Below are 22,543 nucleotides of genomic sequence, written 5' to 3' on the forward strand. Positions count from 1 at the left end.
ACCAGGATGGTCTCGATCTCTTGACCTCGTGATCCACCCGCCTCGGCCTCCCAAAGTGCTGGGATTACAGGCTTGAGCCACCGCGCCCGGCGAAATTAAGATTTCTTAATTCAGGTCACGGAAAAACATTTTCACTTGCAAAAGATTTTTTTCATTTTTAAGACAAGAGTATTAGATGTCAAACAAACCAAAAAAAAAAAAAATCTTATTTTCTATCAGAAGCTATGATCAATAAGAAACACATGGTAAGTCCACAATTTAGAATACTACATTTGCTGAAGTTTAATTTGTATTCTGAAATATACATATACATTGCTTTAAATAAACAGTACTATAAATTTGACTAAAACCAAAAGACTACAACTTTTCTTCTAAGTTGACACCCTCTCTTCCTGCTCTGTGAGATTTTTCCTTTACCCCTGGTTCTCCTTTTAACCTTTCAGTTATATTATAGATTAAACATGGATTCTGTACTACCCTGGAAAAATTACCACTATTTATGTTATTTTTTTAAATGTGTCAAATGAACTCTACATACAACTCTACAAATACATTTTCCCTACCGGAAGAAGCCCAGCCAAGTGTTTATGAGTTGTATTGTATGAGTATTCATAATGAAGTATTAGAAACTCAAAGGGGCCAGTGCATCAGCTCACCCCTACAATCCTGGCACTTTGGGAGGCCAAGGCAGGCAGATATATTAAGCCCAGGAGTTCAAGACTAGCCTAGACAACATATTAAAAAGCCACCTTTACAAAAAAATACAAAAAATTAGCCAGGCTTGGTGGTGCCTGCCTATAGTCCCAGCTACTCCAGAGGCTGGGGTGGGAGAATCACCTGAGCCCAGGAGGCAGAGGCTACAGTGAGCTAAAATTGTGCTACTACACTACAGTTTGAGCAACAGAGGGAGACCCTAACTCACAAAAAAAAAAAAAAAAAAAAAAAGCTCAGGCACAGTACCTCATGCCTGTAATCCCAGTACTTTGGAAGGCCAACGTGGGCACTTGAGGCCAAAAGTTTGAGACCAGCTAGTGGTCCACATGGCAAAACCCCATCTCTACTAAAATACAAAAATTAGCTAGATGTAATGGCACACGCCTGTAATCCCAGCTACTTGAGAGGCTGAGGCAGGAGAATCAGTTGAACCCAGGAGGCAGAGGTTGCAATGAGCCAAGATGATGCCACTGCACTACAGTCTGGGCAACTGAGCGAGACTGTCTCAAAAAAAAGAAGAAAGAAAGAAGGAAAGGAAAGAAAGGAAAGAAAGGAAGAAAGAAAGGAAGAACGGAAGAAAGGAAGAAAGAAAGAAAGGAAGGAAGGAAGGAAAAGGAAAGAAAAGAAAAAAGAAAAGAAAAGAAAAAACAGGCTAGGTGCAGTGGCTCATGCCTGTTAACCCCAGCGCTTAAGAAAGGAAGGAACGAAAAGAAAAAGAAAAAGAAAAGAAAAAGAAAAAGAAAAAGAAAAAGAAAAAGAAAAAGAAAAAGAAAAAGAAAAAGAAAAAGAAAAAGAAAAAGAAAAGAAAAGAAAAGAAAAGAAAAGAAAAGAGGCTAGGTGCAGTGGCTCATGCCTGTTAACCCCAGCACTTTGGGAGACCAAGGAAGGTGGATCATTTAAGGTCAGGAGTTCAAGACCAGCCTGGCCAACGTGGCAAAACCCATCTCTATTAAAAACATAAACATCAGCTGGGTGTGGTGGAGCGCACCTGTAATTCTAGCTACTCAGGAGGCGGAGGCATGAGAATCACTTGAACCCAGGAGGCGGAGGTTGCAGTGGTGCCACTGCACTGTAGCCTGGGTGATAGTCAGACTCTGTCTCAAAAAAAAAGAAAGAAAGAAAGAAAGAGAGAGAGAGAGAGAGGGAGGGAGGGAGGGAGGGAGGAAGGAAGGAAGGAGGGAAGAAAGGAGGGAAGGAAGGAAACTCAAAGAATGTTATTATAAAAAACTAACTAGGCCAGGCAGTGGCTCATGCCTGGAATCCTAGTGCTCTGGGAGACCAAGGTGAGAGGAACGCTCGAGGCCAGGAGTTTGAGATCAGTCTGGCAGCATAACAAGACCCCACATACACCATTAGTCAGGTGTGAAGGGACATGTCTAACAGTCCCAGCTACTCAGGAGGCTAGGGCAGGAGGGTTGCTTGAGCCCAGGAATTTGAGGTTACAGTGAGCTATGATGGTGTCACTGCACTCCAGTTTGAATGACAGAGCAAGACTCTCGTTAAAAAAAAAACAAAAAACTAAATAAACACATATTCTGTTTGAATAATACCTGAAAATCGTTTTTAAAAACTGTGGTAGAATTTCTTAAAAAGAAGATTCTCAAACATGTTTAAAGCATCTCTTTAGAGAAACATCCATTATTTCTGTGAAGAGTGTAAGTAGTTTACAATTATTGAGTTTCAGCTTAGAAATGTTGCAACCAAAGAGTACTATACTTATTTTTAAAATCACTTAACTCAGTTCAGTTTTTCCTGCTTCCAAATTAACTAGAAAGAAAATGTAAAATCTGTTCTCAATAGTCTAAACTGACTCCACATTAAAGACTCTAAATCCACTCAAATAAGAAAAGGCTATATAAGACACTTGCTATGTTCAGTTGGCTCGACAGCGACAAATTACTTAGTATACAAAAAAACTGCCTTACCTTGCTTTCACTGATTTCTCGTATCCACTCTTTTACCAGGTTATTTAGTTTTCCCAAAATTAGAATCCTGTTGATAAAACAATTACCCATCAAGTATTCCAGATCATTACTGATTAAATTTCTTAAAGCTTTAAATAAGTATCTTCCTAAATTTTGAGTTTTTAAGTGATCAGAAGCACAGTATATTGTACTTAGCTCTCTCTCTCTCTCTATATATATATATATATGTATATGCACTGTTACACTGAGTAAGGCATTCCTCTTCCTCCAGAAAATTCAGAACTATAATAACCAAAGTATTAAAAAAAAATCAAAATTATTGCTTTAGAAAAAAAAAGTAACATCAAAATTAAAATTGAGAACTCTATGTAGAAAATGAAGTTTTCAGCTGGTGCAGTAACTCACGCCTGTAATCCCAGCACTTTGGGAGGCCGAGGCAGGTGGATCACCTGATCATCTTGATCAGGAGTTCAAGACCAGCCTGGCCAATATGATAAAACCCCATCTCTACTAAAAATACAAAAAATTAGTCGGGTGTAATAGCACAGGCCTGTAATCCCAGCTACTTGGGAGTCTGAGACAGAATTGCTTGAACCTGGAACGCGGAGCTTGCAGAGAGCCAAGATCAAGCCATTGTACTCCAGCCTGGGCAACAAGAGCAAGACTCTGTCTCAAACAAAAAATTTTTCTCTCTTAAGTATGCTCTTCTCCAAAACAGATACATAGATCTGGGCAAATAACCCCGGCCTTCTAAGTGAGTAGAGGATGCCTCAAAATTAGTTTATTTTAACATTAATAAAAATTTCTGAGTTAAAAAAATATAGAATATACATTTACCTGCGCTGCAGTTCCTCTTCCTCTTCAAAAACCCCGAAGGGTTTCAGTGTCTCAATTAGTTTCTGTGTAAGTATGCAGTCAGTCTCCTTGGGGGCTGCTAAGCTGATAGGAGAAGTGATGCCATAGTGCTTCTGTGGCGGTTGTGTTTGTTGTGATCCCTGTGTTGTAACTGGACTATAAATAAAATTGGATAAAATTAGTGACAAAAGAATTCTACAATTTGAAATAAATCAGCATGACCAGAAAAACTACTTTAGTAACACACATTTCTAAAGATGATTGGTTCCTTGCCATACTCCCAAAATTTTTATGACAAAAAGTGACCAAAAGGAGAAAATCCCTCCCCAAGGATTTTAACTCTGTCACTACTTAAACACCTAAGTTAGAATCCAGATCAAATACATTACTCGAGAAAACACTATCCAGAATATAGTAAAATTCTGAGAAATTTCACCTCGAGAAGAAGTCAAAATCTGTTTCTTAAACATTGATAAACTACAAAAATGCCACTTTACCAATATAAGACAGTCACCAAATGAAACTTGGCATCTTGCTCACAATGAAATCAAGCTCAGAGATAACGAAGCAAATAGCACAAACTTAAAATTTGAAGGGAAAGAACTATATTCACCTCTAAGCTTGTTACTGATTTTTTAAAGAGATTTACACTTCAATAATGATACTAGTCTAAAATGTTTATTTTATACACACACAACTACTTTTTTATCCATTTTAAGAGAAGTTCCACATTTGTAAAAAGGCACAGCATGCTCTAAATGCTTAGGAAATTAATTTGACTCAAGCTTTTTTCATAAAAAAATTGTTTTCATTAAATTAACTTTAAAAAGTCAACACAATATTTTAAAACTAACAGTTGAGTAACATTCAAAACCAAGTAGGTGGTCAGGTACAGTGACTCATACTTGTAATCCCAGGACTTTGGGAGGCTGAGGCAGGCAGATCACAAAGTCAGGAGATCGAGACCATCCTAGCCAACACGGTGAAACTCGTCTACTAAAAATACAGAAAAATTAGCTGGGGGTCGTGGTGCGCACCTGTAGTCCCAGCTACTTAGGAGGTTGAGGCAGGAGAATCATTCAAATCCGGGAGGCGGAAGTTGCAGTGAGCCAAGATCACGCCACTGCCCTCCAGCCTGGTGACGGAGCAAGACTCCATCTCAAAAAAAAAGAGGAAAAAACAAAAAAACAAGTAGGCGACAAGGAAAGACCCAAAATCTGGATCGGTTATTTCTCCCAAATTCCATTCCTTAAGAAATTAACTGTTTATAGGCCAGGTGTGGTGGCTCACACCTGTAATCCCAGCATTTCGGGAGGCCAAAGCGGGAGAATGACTTGAGCCCAGGAGTTGAGGCCAGCCTGGATAACTGTTGAAACCCTGTCTCTACCAAAAAAAAAAAATAATAAAATAAAATGTTTATTTACACACACACACAGAGCTACTTTTTATTTTTTGAGATGGAGTCTCATTCTGTCACCCAAGGCTGGAGTGCAGTAGCACAGTCTCAGCTCACTTGCAATCTCCGACTCCCGGGTTCAACCAATTCTTCCTGCCTCAGCCTCCCAAGTAGCTGGGATTACAGGCATGTGCCACCACACCCGGCAAATTTTTATATTCTTAGTAGGAACAGGGTTTCACCATGTCAGCCAGGCTGCTCTCGAACTTCTGACTTCAAGTGACCTGCTGGCCTCAGCCTCCCAAAGTGCTGGGATTACAGGCACGACCACGGCTACTTTTCTACCAAGTTCTAAATACGTTTTCTACTTTAAGTTAAAGTGTGATAATCTGCATAAGCAGTAAGATGCCAAATCTAAGAATGCTACGGGAGTGAGGCTTATGATGCATTTATTATACAAATCCACTGGGTTCTAGCCTATACCATGACTACTAGACTGTTCTGTAATTTGTCTCGTGATATCAACACAGACCTAAGAATGCCAGGAAGCCCATAGTGCATGTCACTAATTAGCCACTGGGCTGCATGTCATCTATTTACTGTTGCCTGGTCTAGTTACATACTGTCTTAATTTAAACTCAGATTTTGTAATAACATTTACTGAATAACTATGAATCAGACTTATCTCTTGCAGAAATTGATTTACATTAGATCATTTCCTCCTTTAATCTAAATTGCATAGCTACTCAAAACTATAACGTTAATCCCCATCAGCACTAAATATTTGCTGAAGACTTGGCCAGGCATGGTGTCTCACACCTGTAATCCCAGCAAACTTCGGGAGGCCAAGGCAGGCAGATCATTTGAGGCCAAGAGTTCAAGACCAGCCCAGCCAACAAGGAGAAAACCCATTTCTACTAAAAATACAAAAATTAGCCAGGCATGGAGGCATGCACCTATAATCCCAGCTACTTGGGAGGCTGAGGCAGGAGAATCACTCTAACCTGGGAGGCAGAAGTTGCAGCGAGCCAAGATCACGCCACTGCACTCCAGCCTGGGCAACAAAGCAAAACTCCATCTCAAAAAAGCATTTGCTGAAGATGAAATAAAAATGTTCCATTTTCTAAACATATGTAGCATCTCCCATGGTATTAAAATATGCACATGAAGGCTGGGCGTGGTGGCTCATCCCTGTAATTCCAGCACTTTGGGAGGCCAAGGTGGGCAGATCACCTGAGGTCAGGAGTTCGAGGCCAGCCTGATCAACATGGAGAAAGCTCATCTCCAATAAAAATACAAAATTAGTCAGGCAAGGTGGCATGCACCTATAATCCCAGCTACTCAGGAGGCTAAGGCAGGAGAATCACTTGAACCCGGGAGTCAGAGGTTGCAATGAACCAAGATTGTGCTGTTGCAATGCAGCCTAGGCACTCCAGCCTAGGCAGTAAGAGCAAAACTCTGTCTCAAAATAAAAATAAAATAATAAAACTCTGCTCTGCCATAGAATATCTGTCTCTCTCAAATACACACACACACACACACACACACACACACACACACACACACAGTGTAACTGAATTCATAATGTCTTGGTCATTACACATTTTAATCAACAAATCGTTATCAGAATAAAACTGCCATCAAAAAGGTGGCCCTCAAATCTGCCTAACCATGAAAAGCCTCATACCATATACCAACAGATTTCAAGCAATTATTTACTTATTTACTCATTGCGGGAAGGTTTTTGTTTTCCCTAGCTTTGAGATATCACTGACATACCAAAAATATTGAATGTAATTAATGTATATAATCTGGTGAGTTTGGACATATGCATATACTTGTAGTTAGCATAATAAAGGTAATAAACATATCCATTACCATTTCCCTATGTGCCCCCTCTGGTTTTCTGCGGTAAGAACACACAACTTGAGATCTCTTTTTTTTTTTTTTTTTTTTTGAGATGGAGTTTCGCTCTTGTTACCCAGGCTGGAGTGCAACGGCGCGATCTAGGCTCATCACAACCTCCGCCTCCTGGGTTCAGGCAATTCTCCTGCCTCAGCCTCCTGAGTAGCTGGGATTACAGGCAAGCGCCACCATGCCCAGCTAATTTTTTTGTATTTTTTAGTAGAGACGGGGTTTCATCATGTTGACCAGGCTGGTCTCAATCTCTTGGCCTCGTGATCCACCCGCCTCAGCCTCCCAAAGTGCTGGGATTACAGGCGTGAGCCACCGCGCGCCAGCGAGATCTACTCTTAACAAATTTTTAAGTGCACAATACAAAGTATGCTTACCACATATCCTAACATAACTGTATTATCTTGTGTTATTCATTGCTTTATGAGTTTTTCTGAATAAACTACAGCCCTTCATAATTTATCGTGGCATTATGAATGCTTTTATAAATGATTTTAACACAAGTAAAGCCAAGGCAAAAAAAAGTGTGAACAGTTCATTTTGTCTGGGCTAGATCTGGTTCAAGCAAGGAGAGCTTTTAAGTCAAGTGTAAACTGAAATCATACTTTGTAGCTTCAAGGAATAAACCTCTATTTTTGTTTTGTGCAAGTAATATGTTTCTCTCTGCATTCTTTTCCATTCTCAAGGAATTAAATTCATTACCAGTTCAGTTTGAATCATTAAAAAACAAAGAATATCTATTTTAAGATTCCTCTATCTTTCCCACTTTTTTCTTACTCAAATCTTCAGATTTTAATTATCCCAATAAACAATGTTTGGAAAGCTCTTGTCTACTTTCTCACCAGAACATTAGAATACAGGCCCTAATTTCTTAATGTGCACAAGATTTGTTCAGCCTAATTTGAAAAAAAATACTGATGATTACACTAACATTTTGATGGGGAAATAAATCATATGCAAGCTGGAAATTTTAATTTACTTTATTCCAAATGTAGGCACATCATCCAGCCTCAGTATTACTTTGTGTCAAGATAAAACCACGTGTTCCATCTAATTCAAGAAAGAACATGTATGGACCAGGTGTGGTATATCATGTGTATAATCCCAATGCTCAGGGAGGCACAGCAGGGGAAAAAAAATCACTTGAGGTCAGCAGTTTGAGGCTAGCCTGGGCAACATAACGAGACACACGTCTCTATGAAAAATAAAAATCAGCTGGGCTTGGTGGCACATGCCTGTAGTCCTAGCTACTCAAGAGGCTGAGGCAGGAGGATGGCTTGAGCCCAGGAGAAAGGGAGAGAGGGAAGGAGGTAGAAGGAAAGGGAGGGAAGGAAAAAGGATGGAAGGGAAGAGAAAGAGGAGGGAGGGAGGGGAAGGGAGGGGAAGGAAGGAAAAGGAAGAAAAAGGAAGGAAGAAAGAAAAAGAAAAACATATGCAACATAGACCTACCAAATAAAAACAAATACATACTCTGAAATTTGTAAGATATTTGTGTCTCAATAAAAATGGCTCAGCATGAGCTTAAGAAGCTAGACTAAGAATTCCAGGCTGCCAGATGTTTCAAATGTCCAAAGTAGAAACATTAAACATAACACTTTAAATGGAAGTGAAGATTTTTCATTTAACATTAGAAATTAAGTAGAGTGATAAAACAATTTAAGGAATCCTTTTGTTGCTGTTCTCCCTCTAACAAAACAAAACTATATACTCCAATATTAGGCAATTTGGAACACAAATCTCCAAAGATGAAGGACTCTTCTGCCTTACATACATACACACTGACGCTCTCCTGGAATCATACACCAGACAGGTACCAATCCCAAGAATGCAAAGTTCTACCTCCCATTCTTGAACACACTAGACATCTGCCCGTTCTAAAAACATTTTTACCAGTATTTTTCTTCAGACATTATTCTACTTTGAAAAATAAACGTCTACAATTCATGTAAAAGAAAAAATACAAGCCAGACATACAGCTACAGTATTTGTGACACCTTAAAATGTCTTCCTGGTTTTTAATATGAAGAACACTGCTTTGTTTGAGCAACTAGTCTATTTTCATCTTACCAACATAATTAGTATTTACCTTTAGGGTACTGCCTGAATTCTTAGAGTGAAACTGGTAGCCATCTAGCAAGTTCTCTACTCTATAAAAAGACAAAAATTACTGTATTTCCTTAAGAACTATTTTTAGTATCCTAATTTCTTGCTCCATTGTATATCTATCCTTATTCTTCCTTTTCGTTTACATCTAATGCAAACACCTTGCCAGTTTTAAATATTATGACTAAAGCATTCTTAAAAGTCAATCCTTTCCGGATCACAGTAACACATAAATACCTTCACAAAACAGTACCTATATGAATGTTGCCCCCTCTCAAAATCACAAAGGACAGTCAAACTCCCCTCTATATCCCCCACCACATACACACCTTTTCTTACAGGTTCAAGGCACTGTGTAAAGAATTTTCAGAACTCTTCTCTCCTTAGAATACGAGTTTTCTTTACAATAAATTATTCTTATCAAGGCAAAGTTCACATAGAACACATGCCTCTTAATTTTTTAATTTTAACATTCTATATAACAATTCCTTTTTAACTATTCTAGTTTTGACTCTTGGCAATTTTGGTCCCAACTCCTTTCCTTCTACTCCTTTATCACATGGTTCCACCATGCATACTACTAAGCATGTCTTCCTAAAATACAACTTTCCAAAAACTGTAACTTCTGGTAATAGCATTTAAGACAGACTACAAAGTCTGGTCTCAACTCAAAAGCAATCTGATAAAAAAGAAAGCAGGCTTGATTTCCCTTCTGGTACTCATCGTATTACTCTGGTTTCTTTTCTGCCACTGGTCGTATCATTCTAAGTAATTTGCATCTCTGTGGATTTACCTTAGAATTTATTATATCTCTTCTTTACTTTGGATAACAAACCAGGAATTTTACAACTACAACACATAACACTATAGAGCAGTTTCCAAATACGGAAGTTTTTAAACCAATGCTGAGAGGCCTAAATGCTGCAGGTCTATCTTTTCCCCATGCTAGGCTGTCAAGTTGATTTTAATTAGGATAAATATTTAGGAACTTAGAATAGTGACATTTTTGTCTAATCAGCATATGACTGTTAGCTATTTTGGCTGGACATTTGTTTCAAAAGGTTAGACATACAATTTTAACTATCAAGAACCACCTGGCTGGGCATGGTGGCTCATGCCTGTAATCCCAGTACTTTGGGAGGCCAAGGTGGGTGGATCACCTGAGGTCAGGAGGTCGAGACCAGTCTGGCCAACATGGTGAAACACCATCTCTTTAAAAAAAAATAACAAATCACCTTGGTACAGTAATTATAAATCTAATTCAAACAGTGCAAGTTCCTATGATTTGTTAACTGGAGTTTAATGGTCATACATTCAAATAGGCAAAGTATGATCATCTTTGGACATATACTGATAACCATTTTAAGTCAGTGAAGAAAACTATGAAATATGCAAATGGCTTTGATTGTCCACAGTAAAATCTAAAACCGAGATGCTATGATTTCAAAAATATTTAAAAAGTATAAAGGCACTAAAAGAAAATGAAAAACATTTTTCAGAGCCTTACTCAAGCAAGACACAAAATGCAAAAGTCATACACAGAAACAGGTTAACTTATATCAAAATATTCCAACTTTTATATAGTAACAATACATCATAAGGAAAGTTAAAGCAAATGATAAAAGGAGAAAACACACGCAACTTACGCCAAAACAGCAATACTCTTAATCCATAAAGAACTCTTCAATCAATTTTTTAAAGCTTTACTGCTTATCAGGGAAGCAAATTAAGACAACCAGATTAAAGAAAAACAATTTAATGTATGCGGTAAGAACGAAAGACGAAAACCATCCAACGTTGGCAATGCTGTAATCAAATGAGCCCTTATTCATCTATGAAAGCAAACTTGTTACATCATTTTAAAACGCAATCCGGTATTTGCCAAAATTAAAAATGCATATACCAATTTTAAAAGTTTGTCTAGCAACTTTATCTCTAGCCGTCTACAGAAACACTAGGACAGAAGATTCAAACTGAAAGCCTGAAGCTGGAAGACGTATTCTCTTTAATCACGCATTTTTAAAATATAAAATATTACATAAAAACCTAAATTGTCAGGCCTGATGCAGTGGCTCAGACCTGTAATCCCCACACTTTGGGAGGCTGAGGCTGCAGGATCCCTTGACCCCAGGAGTTTGAGACCAGCCTGGGCAACATAGGCTATCTGTACAAAAAATAATTAAAAACTGGCCAGCTGTAGTGGCATGCACCTGTAGTCCCAGCTACTCAGAAGGCTGAGAAGAGGATTTCTTGAGCCCAGGAAGCTGAGGCTGCAGTGGGCCGTGATCACAACACTGCAATCCAGTCTGGGTGACAAGCCATCTCCAAAAAAAAAACAAAAAGCAAACAATAAAAAGTATGTAAATTTCCAGCCACTCCTAAAGTATAGGTGCAAGGACCGGAGACAGAGCAAAATAGGGACCGGAATTCCAGCATAACAGAAAGGAGCTTGAAATGAGCAGTGTCTATATCCTAGGGCTATCCCCTAAAAAGGGAGTTTGTTTGGTATACTTCGTTCATTCATTTGTAAATTAACTCTCTTGATGTCACTGGTTCTGGAATTTGAACCTTGCTCACAAAACCAAGACAGAAAGGCATTCAAGATTGTTCACTGAGTGAAGTATGCAATGAAGTAAAACTGGGAACCACCTAAATATCCATCAGTAAAGAACTGGTTACTTACAGTACATGCTTAAAACATAAAACTATGCCAAAATTAAAAAATGAGATAGTACATGTAGCAGCATATGTATCAGGAAAAAAAGCGGCAGAATATAATTATGATCATAGCTGCCATTTGCTGAAATTTCAACATATCCCAGGTATTATGTCAAGCACTTTACATTATTCCCAATTTTTTTCTAGCAACTCTTACTATTAATAAATTATCTCCATTTTAAGAAACTAAGAAAGAAGGGTTGACTAAGTTTACCGGACCAGAATGTGAAATCAGGTATCTGATTCCATAGCCTATAATAATAATCTCTATACTGAGGCATCTCTGCACATCATTTACAATATGTAGTCATATAGATACAGATTTTCTTTTTATTTTAGAGATGGGGTCTTGTTCTTTTGCCCAGGCTGGTCTAAACTCTTGAGCTCAAGTGATCCTCCCTCATAGCTCAGACTACAGGCACATCCCATAACAACAGGTTTTATTTTGTTTTTGTTTTTGTTTTTAACTATTTGTATGTTATGTCTATAATATATTCATAGAAACACAACCAAGCAGAATTGAGACAGGAAAATGTTACCTTATATTTTATAAACTTGTTTCAACTTAAATTATTTTTTAAAGTAGATATTAATAATCTTGCAAAAGTTGAAAGTCAACTAATTCTACCATTCAGCATGAAATTAGAATAGCGATAACAAGGAGGCTAAAATCACCCCATGAAATGGCTGCAAGGGGCACCAAACAAATCCTCAATTTAAAACAATAATTAGCTTTTGGTTATTAGCTAAAAACTCAGTTTCTGCTAATTAAAGCACTATTTTGTGAAATAAACCAAAATGTTTAAAATAGCTTTTTAGTGCAATACTCTGTGGCTAGAAATAATAAATCCAAAGCAAATCATGCTTTATTTATTGCTCCAGAAAGCTGCTAGGGCAACCAAGGTTATTAAACATCAACTCAATTTTCCTAAAAATACTTTTTTTCTCATCTACCTTTTGTCAGAAAGTACGGTATTAGGCTGAAATGTACCAAATTCCTAAATATGCATAAAAGACAATGCTAAATTAAATACAAAGATGCTTAGGACAGTCTCTTCTCAATGACTGTCTCAAACTTAGTCTGGGATTCAGATCCTTAAACAAGTAAGCAAAAAAACATTAAAGAAACAAAGATAAAGCTGGGTGGATCACAAAGTCAGGAGTTCAAGGCCAGCCTGGCAAACATGGTGAAACCCCATCTCTACTAAAAATACAAAACTTAGTCGGGCATAGTGGCGTGCCTCTGTAATCCCAGCTACTTGGGAGGCTGAGGCAGAATTGCTTGAATCCAGGAGGTGGAGGTTGCAGTGAGGGGAGATTGCGCCATTGCACTCCAGCCTGGGCGACAGAGCAAGACTCAGTCTCAAAAAAAAAAAAAAAAAAAAAAAAAAAAAAAAAAAAGAAAAAAAAAGATAAAATCATGGCTATGCCAGAAGGTTAAGGTGTCCACATTAAATGATTCGAAGGGGGAGGGACAATCTAGGCAGATGACTAACACACAATAGGACAGAACATCATATTACCAATGGTGCTTTCCTCAAATAGTTAATGTTTAAGTACTTTGTATTTCAATTTAATTTTTTTAAATAGAGTCAGGGTCTCACTATGTTGCCCAGGCTGGTCTCAAACTCCTGGGCTCAAGCAATCCTCCCATTTTGACCTTCCAAAGTGCTGGGGTTACAGGCATGAGCCACCACACCCAGCCTGTGTCTCAATTTATACAAAGCTCATCAGGCTCTACTGATTAATCCCCATCTCCTGATATCAGGTGTTCAGAAAAAGTTGTGGCCCATGATTTTAACAGAGTCAACTGCCCCAATTGATAGCTACCACTTAACAGAAAATGCTTTATTATTTGCATGATAAAGTTAAAACTGAAAGCTGAACTTGCTAAATACTCTTCTTTGGAAGCAATCAGATAAACTATGGTAACTCATTTAAAGTAACAATTTAACGCAGTACAATTTGCTGTTTAAAGGTCTTAACCTTAAACATAATGTGTTCATTCAAAGGACAAGGACAGAAAAGATATAAGGGATCTCTCTAAAGTATCTCAATGTGCATTAAATATTAATTCTTAGCCAAAACAATACAATCTCCTTTTTCACAAGGTATTCAGCATATAATGATAGTAGCTTAGAGGCAAGCATATCCCTAAAATATGTATTTGCTAAGAAATTAATAGGATAATTAACTGGTCCACCACAAGATGCTCTGTGCAAGTGGTACTAAAAATATTTACAACACAACTATATTCTTTTTTGTTTTTTAGACAGAGTCTCGCTCTGTCACCAGGTGCCAGGCTGGAGTGCAGTGGCGCGATCTCGGCTCACTGCAACCTCCGCCTCCCAGGTTCAAGCAATTCTCCTGCCTCAGCCTGGGACTACAGGTGTGTGCCACCACACCCAGCTAACTTTTCTGTTTTTTAGTAAAGGCAAGGTTTCACCATGTTGGCCAGGATGGTCTCAATCTCTTGACCTCGTGATCCACCCGCCTTGGCCTCCCAAAATGCTGGGATTGCAGGCGTGAGCCACCACGCCCAGCCTGAACCCAACTATATTGTTAAAAATGTATTCCAGGTGGGCCATCCAGCCAATACTTAGTAAAGTAGCAGCAGAGGCTCAACGATAATGTAATAGTTTGTTTATGCTGAAGGGGAATAAAGTATGTATGATAAAGCCCAAGGCCAAACTGAAAATTCAAGGTTGCTTATGCAGAGAAAGGGTGCTTGCTCTTCAATTACTACAATGGCCAAGTTATTTTTCCTCACTTCCTAAGGGTACCTTCAACTGCCCCTTTGCATGGCAGTGCATGTATTTTTTATATTTGTGTGTGTGTGTGTGTGTGTGTGTCCCTCTCAAATAACTAGGAGAAACTTAGAAAAAAAAAGGGCACATTGTGCAGTCCTACATCAACTTGCCAAGTACAACTTGAAAATGAAATAAATGTAAATTTAACAAAGTAGGAAAAAAAACCTGAAAAAGTATGAAAATGTATCAGAAAATCGTCAAAATTATTGTAAGTCATAGTATTATATACATTAATTCCAGGAAATGCAATTTAAATGTTTCTAATCATCAGAATAACAGGAACGCTATTCTTCATCAACCCCAAAATTACAAAAACTGCCATAAAATGTAAGAAGCCAATTTCTGGACAAAATATAGAGGGAATGCAAATTTGAAAAATAATTCTGCAACAAAAGAGAAGAAAGAAATCTAACAAAATGCCTTTAATTTTTTCTTTCCCAAATCTTTAAGTTTCCACACATGAGAATGCTATACAGTGCAGCATGCCTACATACAATTCAAAGATTAAAAAAATTAAAAAGGTAACTCCCATCAAAGGTACTGGCCACAAACTGGGGTCTGTAAGTGGCAACTCTGTGCATGGCTTTAAATAAGAATATACACACAAATGGCCGGGCGCAGTGGTTCACAGCTGCAATCCCAGCACTTTGGGAAGCTGAGGCAGGTGGATCACCTGAGGTCAGGAGTTCAAGACCAGCATGGCCAACTTGGTAAAACCCCGTCTCTACTAAAAATACAAAAATTAGCCAGGCGTGGTGGCATGCACTTGTAATCCCAGTTACTCAGGAGACTGAGGCATGAGGATCGCTTAAACCCGGTTGGCGGATGTTGCAGTAAGCCGAGATTGTGCCATTGCATTCCAGCTTGGGCGACAAGAGCAAAACTCCGTCTCAAAAAAACAAAAAAGATTATACACACAAATAAAGCCACTAAAAGTATAGTCATGTGCCACATAACAGTATTTTTCAGTCAGTGATGGACCATGTATAGAACAGTGGTCCCGTAAGAGCATAACACCATACTTTTACTATTCCTTTTGTTTTTACATATATATAGATACACAAATGCTTCCTAATATGTTACAACTGTCTACAGTATTCACTACAATAACACGCTGTACAGGTTTATAGCCTAGGAGAAATAGGCCATAACATAAAGCCTAGGTGCACAGTAGGCTATACCATTTAGGTTTAAGTATACTGTTCCCACGATAAAATCACCTAACACATTTTTTCAGAATATATCCTTAAGTGATGCACAAGATCTCAGGTTCTATAGTATGCTATATTCTGTGTATACTACAAGTATATACTATATGTTACTTTTGTTTATATACTTTTGTACATCTACTTTTTGTTTACCATGTAAATAACTTGAGATTTAAATGTTATATACACACAAAAAAAATGAGCTTGAAAATTAATTGTACTTGAAACTATACAGAGATCCCAACTGGCTAGGCATGGTGGCTGACGCCTGTAATCCCAGCATTTTGGGAGGCCAAGGTGGGAGGATTGCTTGAGCCCAGGAGTTTGAGACCAGCCTGGGCAACATGGCAAAACCCTGTCACAATAAAAAATACAAAAATTAGCGAGGTGTGGTGGCACATGCCTGTAGTCCCAGCTACTCACGACGCTGAGGTGGGAGGATCCCCTGACCCTGAGAGGTCAAGGCTGCAGTGAGCCATGATTGCAGCACTGCATTCCAACCTGGGCAACAGTGAGTCCCTGGTCTCAAGACTTCAACTGAACTAACCACACATGGTTCCCTACAGTGTCCACAGGAGATGGTATAGTGTACTGGAATGAGAATGGAACATGGAATCAAGAGATGATTTAAGCCCTAATCTACAATTTAGCACCTTGATGAACTTGGTCAGGTATTCTTTTAAGCCTCAACTTCAACCAACTTTTAGGGGAACCTCCTATAATGCTACTGCTTTGTAAATCATAAACTGGCATTGTCGAATTATTTAAAGGCTGCTATGTAATTGGAACCCTGAACATACAGAATAAAAGAGACACACATATCCTCCCCCAAAACGAGAACTAGCTAAGAATCCAAATGGTCTCATTTTACCCGAAAGTAGCTTTATAAACTTGCCTAGATAAAATTAAAGGTGAAATTTAATTGTAATGTTAACCTAAAGCTGACTTAGTTACCCAATGGAGTGTTCTGATGAATCAAAACATTTTTAAAGTTGTTATCCAGCCACAACTGCCTTCTGCCTTAAGAAGGTGAGGAAATGAGTAGGTTCATAAAGTTTACTCAACTCCAATACCTCACCTTTCAACTTCTCTATCAAACAGTATGAACCAAAAACATGTTTAAGGTAGAACACATCTCAAAAGCATAACCAACATTTACTGAACAACAATTCACTACAGCATCCCCCAAATTTTAAAATGTGAGACAAAATATCTCACAGTTGTGTTATCTTTCCTAAAGGTTATCTAATACATTGTTTTTCACTGACAACAAATCAGAAGGGTGGGGTGGGGTGAGGTCCAAGTCCATACCTAGCGTTCAAAACACCACCAGAGGCCAGGTGTAGTGGGCCTGTAATCCCAGCACTTTGGGAGGCCAAGCCAGGCAGATCACCTGAGGACAGTCGCTCGAGACCAGTAACATGGTAAAACCCTCTACTAAATATACAAAAATTAGCCAGGCATGGTGGCACATGCCTATAATCCCAGCTACTTGGGAGGCTGGGTAGGAGAATCGCTTGAACTTGGGAGGCAGGGGTTGCAGTGAGCTGTGCTTGCACCACTACACTCCAGCCTGGGTGACAGAGCGAGACTCCATCTCAAAAAAGAAACACCACCAGAGATGCTGCATGGGCAACTCACACCAGCACTGAAAAGTCTACTTCCTTGGGGCAGCTGTTCTCAAGCAGGATTTCTCAAGTTTTCAAACATTTTGGTCTCAGGACCCTTCACAACTCTTAAAATGTATTGAGCACTCCAATGAGCTCTTATTTAGATGCATTATGCTTACCAATATCCACTGCATTGGCAATTATAACTGAAAAACTTTTAAAGTATTTGTTCATTTAAATAACAAGAAACTCACTACATGTTAACATAGCTTTAAAAAACTGCTTTCCAAAACAAAACATTTAGTAAGAATGGCATTCTTTTGCATTTCTGTAAATCTCTTTAATTCTCGCTAAATGAAAGATGGCTGGATTCTCATAGATGCTTCTGCATTCAATCTGTTGCAATAAATTGTTCTAGTTGAAGCATATGAAGACAACCTGGCATCAAACCAACAGTATAACTGTTTCTTTTTGTTTGTTTCATGGAGACAGCTATGTCACCCAGGCTGGCCTTGAACTTGTAAGCCCCAACAATCCTCCCACCTCAGCATCCCAAAGTGCTGGGAGCAACATTACAATTGGAAAAGAGGAGTATTTAGTCGTTTCAATTAATTGTGGGTAGTCTTCTTTGATACTACACCAGAACTCCACAAGTGGCAGTTTTACAAAGATTAGTTACGATATGAAAGTTAAAACCCTATTAATAAACCCTCAGTACTGTTGTATTAAAATCTGGTTTACCTTGCATTCTGAATGTACCCTTGAATACACATATGATTTTATCACATCACGAGTGTCATTTGGAAAAAATGAGTTCACTGAATTATATAGGTCTACCAGACATTAACAATTATTATTTTCTTAAGCACACATTATACAGCATCAAAACTATATGCATTAATATTACCACCAATCTCAGCAGAAACATGTATTAAGTATTGGGAAACTGATAAGTTCATGATGGAAAAACAAGCTTTCTAAAATTCTAAATTTTGCTTGAAAGCTCAAATTTTTCACTGGCCATGAACAGAATCAGCTGTTTACCTTGAAGTGACAGGCTCGAGTTACTCGCACGTGTTTCCTAAATATTCAAATATGAATACCCACAGTTCATCACTTGTTCTTTCAGATAAAAATGGAGCACCATAAAAACACTAGTTGAGCTCACAAATCAACATACAAGTGCTCCTCCTCAAAAGCACTGTAATACCCCCCAGTACGCAGCTTAACGAGTACTTTCCATGGTCATGATGCATTAAAAAGACAAAGTGTCAAGATTTAATAAAATCAACCTCCTTTTACTGCTTCATCAAAAACTTTTTAAACTAGGAGTGTAAAATCGTTAAGAAATAGAATGAAGGAAAAAAGAAAAAAAAAAGAAATAAAATGATTATATACAATACGGGTCCTCTGCCTTGATTGTGTCTATGATGGATGCAGCATTTCCCACCAATGCTTTTGACCATGAGTGCAAAAGTTGAAAGACAAAACATCTCAATAACGTGAAAACAGTTTGGGCACTATGTGCCCTCTGAAAGATCTCAGTGGTCCCCCTCCCCAGGCATCCACAGATCATGCTCTGGGAAACACAGATACACAGTATCACCATCCACCCGTAGGTACCAGTTCTGCTTGTTATGATGTAGAACTACTCCAATCCCCTCTTTCTTGGGCAGCCTTTGCAAATATTTGAGGGGAAAGCTATTGTCTCACCTATCTCTTTCAGTAACTTCAACAACATTTTATGCATGTGGCATCATAAATGCTGCTGATACTGATTACTCTCCTTTATGTGTTTTTATCATACACGTGATAGCCAGAACTGAGCTGATGCCAAAAATGATCTGACCAACACAGAGTATGGCAGAAGTACATCTAGTTCCCATAAGGGCATCACACTTTTCATTAATGCCGTGGTTCTCAACCAGGAGATTTTGCACCCCAGGGTACATCTGGCAATGTCTGGAGACATTTTTGGTTGTCATTACTGGGGAAATGAAGGGGTGGGGCGCCTGGAAACCAGCAGGTGGATGCCAAGAATGCTGTTAAACACCCTACAATACACAGGACAGGCACTTGCAAGGAACGAAACCAGCATAAATGTCAATAATGACTAGGTGAGAAACTCTGTATTTAATAGATCCAAAGGCTATCAAAACTTTTGGAAGTTTAACCACCACCATGACTCTTAAATCAAACTATAATCTTTTCAAATGTATGTATGTAGCTACATAGGAAATTTAGACAAAATATGGACACAATCAAAATGTTCTGTAATACCGTAAATTTCAGTAATTCTGATTTAAATCCATTCTGACAACTCACCTAGGGTCCATGCCCCAATGCCACTCACCCATCCAAATTTAACATTAGGACAGGCATACCAAAAATGAAAGTCAAACACAATATAGCTGGGAAATCACAATCCAATACATCGAAAAAACAAAATTTATGACAGTGCGACAGTAGTATATGAAAAAGAAAGCAAATTAATGAGGAAGAAGCTCCATTTTTCTTTAGGCATTCTTTGGTCTCTATAGTAATTATCCTATACCTAGTTTTTGAGCCTCGCTCTTTTGCCCAGGCTGGAGTGCAGTGGCATGACCAAGGCTCACTGCAGCCTCAACTTCCTGGGCTCAAGCAATCCTCCCACCTCAACCTCCCAAGTGGCTGGGACTACAGGCATGAGCCACCACGCCCAGCTAACTTAAGTGTTTTATGTAGAGATGAAGCTTCGCCATGTTGCCCAGGCTGATCTCAAACTCCTGGCTTCAAGCGATTTACCTGCCTGGCCCTCCCAAAGTGTTGGGATTACAGGCGTGAACCACAGCACCTGGCCCTGTCTTCCATTTTAAATACTTAGGAACTAACTTGCAAAGAATTTGAAATACCTAAGGTCTTTCATGGAAATGTATATCTTCCCTCTTCAAAGAATGTGGGGGGAAAGAAGGTATAAAAGTACTTTTAATTCCTAGAAATAAGACACAAATTACTTAACGTTATTTCTTCATTGAAGCCTTTAAAGATGTACATTTATCATTTTAAATGCTGGTATGTCTATCAGAAAAAGAAGTCCATTTTCAAAAACAGCAAAATGTTAACTGTTAACAATGCAGTCATCACCTGGCATCACTGCAAACATTTCCTATTGAACTGAGAAACACCACAAAAATCTTGCTCAGACTAAGTTCTCCTAGGGTCGCTTACTATTCCATGAAAGGGAAAAATCAGTCAACAGAAATTATACAGATTCCAAGGTTTTAGACACGTGTAGTTAAGTCTAACAAACGTTTTCATCATAGAAGTAATAATGTAATAGACTTCTTAATAACTTAACAAGGGTGGGTGAGTTGGGTTGAGACATGAGAAGGAATTTCTAGAACCATGAAAAATCCTTTTAAAATACATAAATTGCGATAGGAAATTAAGGCCTATGTCCAAGTTAGAGTCTCGCCTGTAAAGAAACACATCCATACACATATATAATTATAAAACTATAATCGGTGATTATTTGCAAAAAAAGAAATTATCCTTAAAAAAAAAAAATGGACCTGAGTTACTACATTCGATGTCTAGAAACCACAAAAATCTTTACCCTGAATTTAACCAAAACTTTGAGTGTCAATTACATGTTGCGTTTTGAGGCTACTAAGATGAAGAAAACTCGGTCCTTGGTCTCAAAGAGGCATTCTTACACTTGAATCTTCAAAAATGGAAGAAATGCAGTCTCACTATTTAGGCCTCTACAATGCTGTATATTTGCAGAAAAAATAATCTGTCATCTACTGGCAAGGAGCTGCCAAATTATATCTCATTATCAGAAAGAAAAGGGGAGGGAAGAAAAAACTTTTTTAAAACCCTCTAAGAAAAGAAAAAGGCCTAGTGGGATTAGAAAGCATAAAGAAACTAGCTTTAAGCCTACAACCAACAACAACAAAGTATCACCGAGAGCTAGAGAAAGAAGGAAGCAGAATGAAACCCGGTTACCCCATCAAAACAAAACAGAGCCAGCAATTCCTAAGTCGTTTCGGAGGAGGGCACCCTGGTTAAGTGCCCCCTTCTCCAACCGCGAATGCTACGGGGGACTGGGGCGGACGTGGAGGCACGGGGGCTCCACGCTCAAAGCTAGACTTTTAACTCGTGCTCCTACATTCAAACAAGGTCAGTGGAAGGGGGCTAACTCGGGCGCACCACACAGGCATCTGGAAATGGGAGGAAGAGAGTGAGCAAGCGGAGGCAGACCAGGAACAGATAAGTAACATCGAATGGGCCCAAGGGTCGCCGAGAGCGAGCCCGAACCCCAAGTGCTGATCCCGCATGGAGTTGGGTCTCGGTTCCCCGCCGCTGGGCAATGTTTTGTTTTGGTTTTCTTTGTGGACGGGGCGGAGAAACTGTAATAGCCAGGTTAGTTAGAGGTTCCTCCAGCTCTTCCGGAAGGCGAAGGCCCCCGGCCCGACCGCAGCGGACCCAGCCACGAAGGGTCGGGGGACGCGGGAACCCTGCACATGGGGGAAGTGCGGCGGCAGCGGGCGAAGAAACAGGAAGGTCCTCAGTTCTGCCTACCTCCCACCAGCGGGGAGGGTCGGGCTCGCGTGCCACCCTCTCCGCCTACCTCTTCCCTTCCCGGACGCCCCCCAAGGCCCAGCCGGCGTGCGAAAGAAAACAGAATACAAATTACTTACAACGGCATCGTCTCCTGCGCCGGCACCGCCCAGTCACTTCCCCCCCGCAACCGCCGCCGCTGCCGCCCTGGGCATGATCCACTGAGGCGGGAGGGAGGGGGGGGCCTGCCTCAGCCCTGGGTCCAACCCCTCTCCCGCACCGCTCCCGCCGCTTTAAGCGCTTCTCCTCCTTCCCCTTCGTCCTAACATGGCGCCCGAGCGCTACCACAGCAACGTTCTAGAACTGCTGACGCCACCACGCACGCTGTGCGCACGCTTGCGCACGAGCCGCCGGCCGCCGCGAAGCCTCACGGGAAGCGTAGTTCATAAGGCCGCTGGCGGCCGGGCAAGTACCACCCGGGTCCTCTCACGCTTAGCCGTGGGTGTCAGATGGTGGGAGGGAACGGTCAGGGAGGCTCCGGGCGGTGGGTGGTACCTCGGGCGGGGATGCTCTCGTGGATAATGCGGCGTAGACGGCGCGAGGCAGAACCTGGAGAGACCCTAAGCCCACGAGGCGCCGCTTCCGGCGCCGTGTGAGGTCCCGCCTTTCCCGCCGCCTGAGGTCGCGGCGGCTGCTCTTTCCCGGAACGGCGTCCCTGGAGGCGCTGCGTGGGGGCTGAGGCACCCAC

General features: G+C 39.9%; 1 protein-coding gene across 6 annotated transcripts in view; it reads right to left on the reverse strand.

The window, feature by feature from the left end:
* Positions 1-22,160, reverse strand: part of PAPOLA (poly(A) polymerase alpha) — a 65,933-nt gene extending 43,773 nt beyond the window's left edge. For 5 of the 6 annotated variants that reach the window (XM_017528167.1, XM_017528166.1, XM_017528164.1 and 2 more), the window contains exons 1-3: positions 21,936-22,158; positions 3,477-3,650; positions 2,640-2,706 (exon numbers count right to left, since the gene is read on the reverse strand). In XM_017528167.1, coding sequence (XP_017383656.1) covers positions 2,640-2,706; positions 3,477-3,650; positions 21,936-21,943 — 249 coding nt within the window. In that variant the 5' untranslated portion in view covers positions 21,944-22,158. Of the gene's footprint in view, positions 1-2,639; positions 2,707-3,476; positions 3,651-21,935 lie in introns of all 6 variants that reach the window. The other variant, XM_017528165.1, reaches the window with a different exon arrangement.
* Between the last annotated feature and the right edge of the window lie 383 nt (positions 22,161-22,543).

The sequence above is a fragment of the Cebus imitator genome, unplaced genomic scaffold (genome assembly GCF_001604975.1).
Source record: "Cebus imitator isolate Cc_AM_T3 unplaced genomic scaffold, Cebus_imitator-1.0 Scaffold52, whole genome shotgun sequence".
NCBI lineage: Eukaryota > Metazoa > Chordata > Mammalia > Primates > Cebidae > Cebus > Cebus imitator.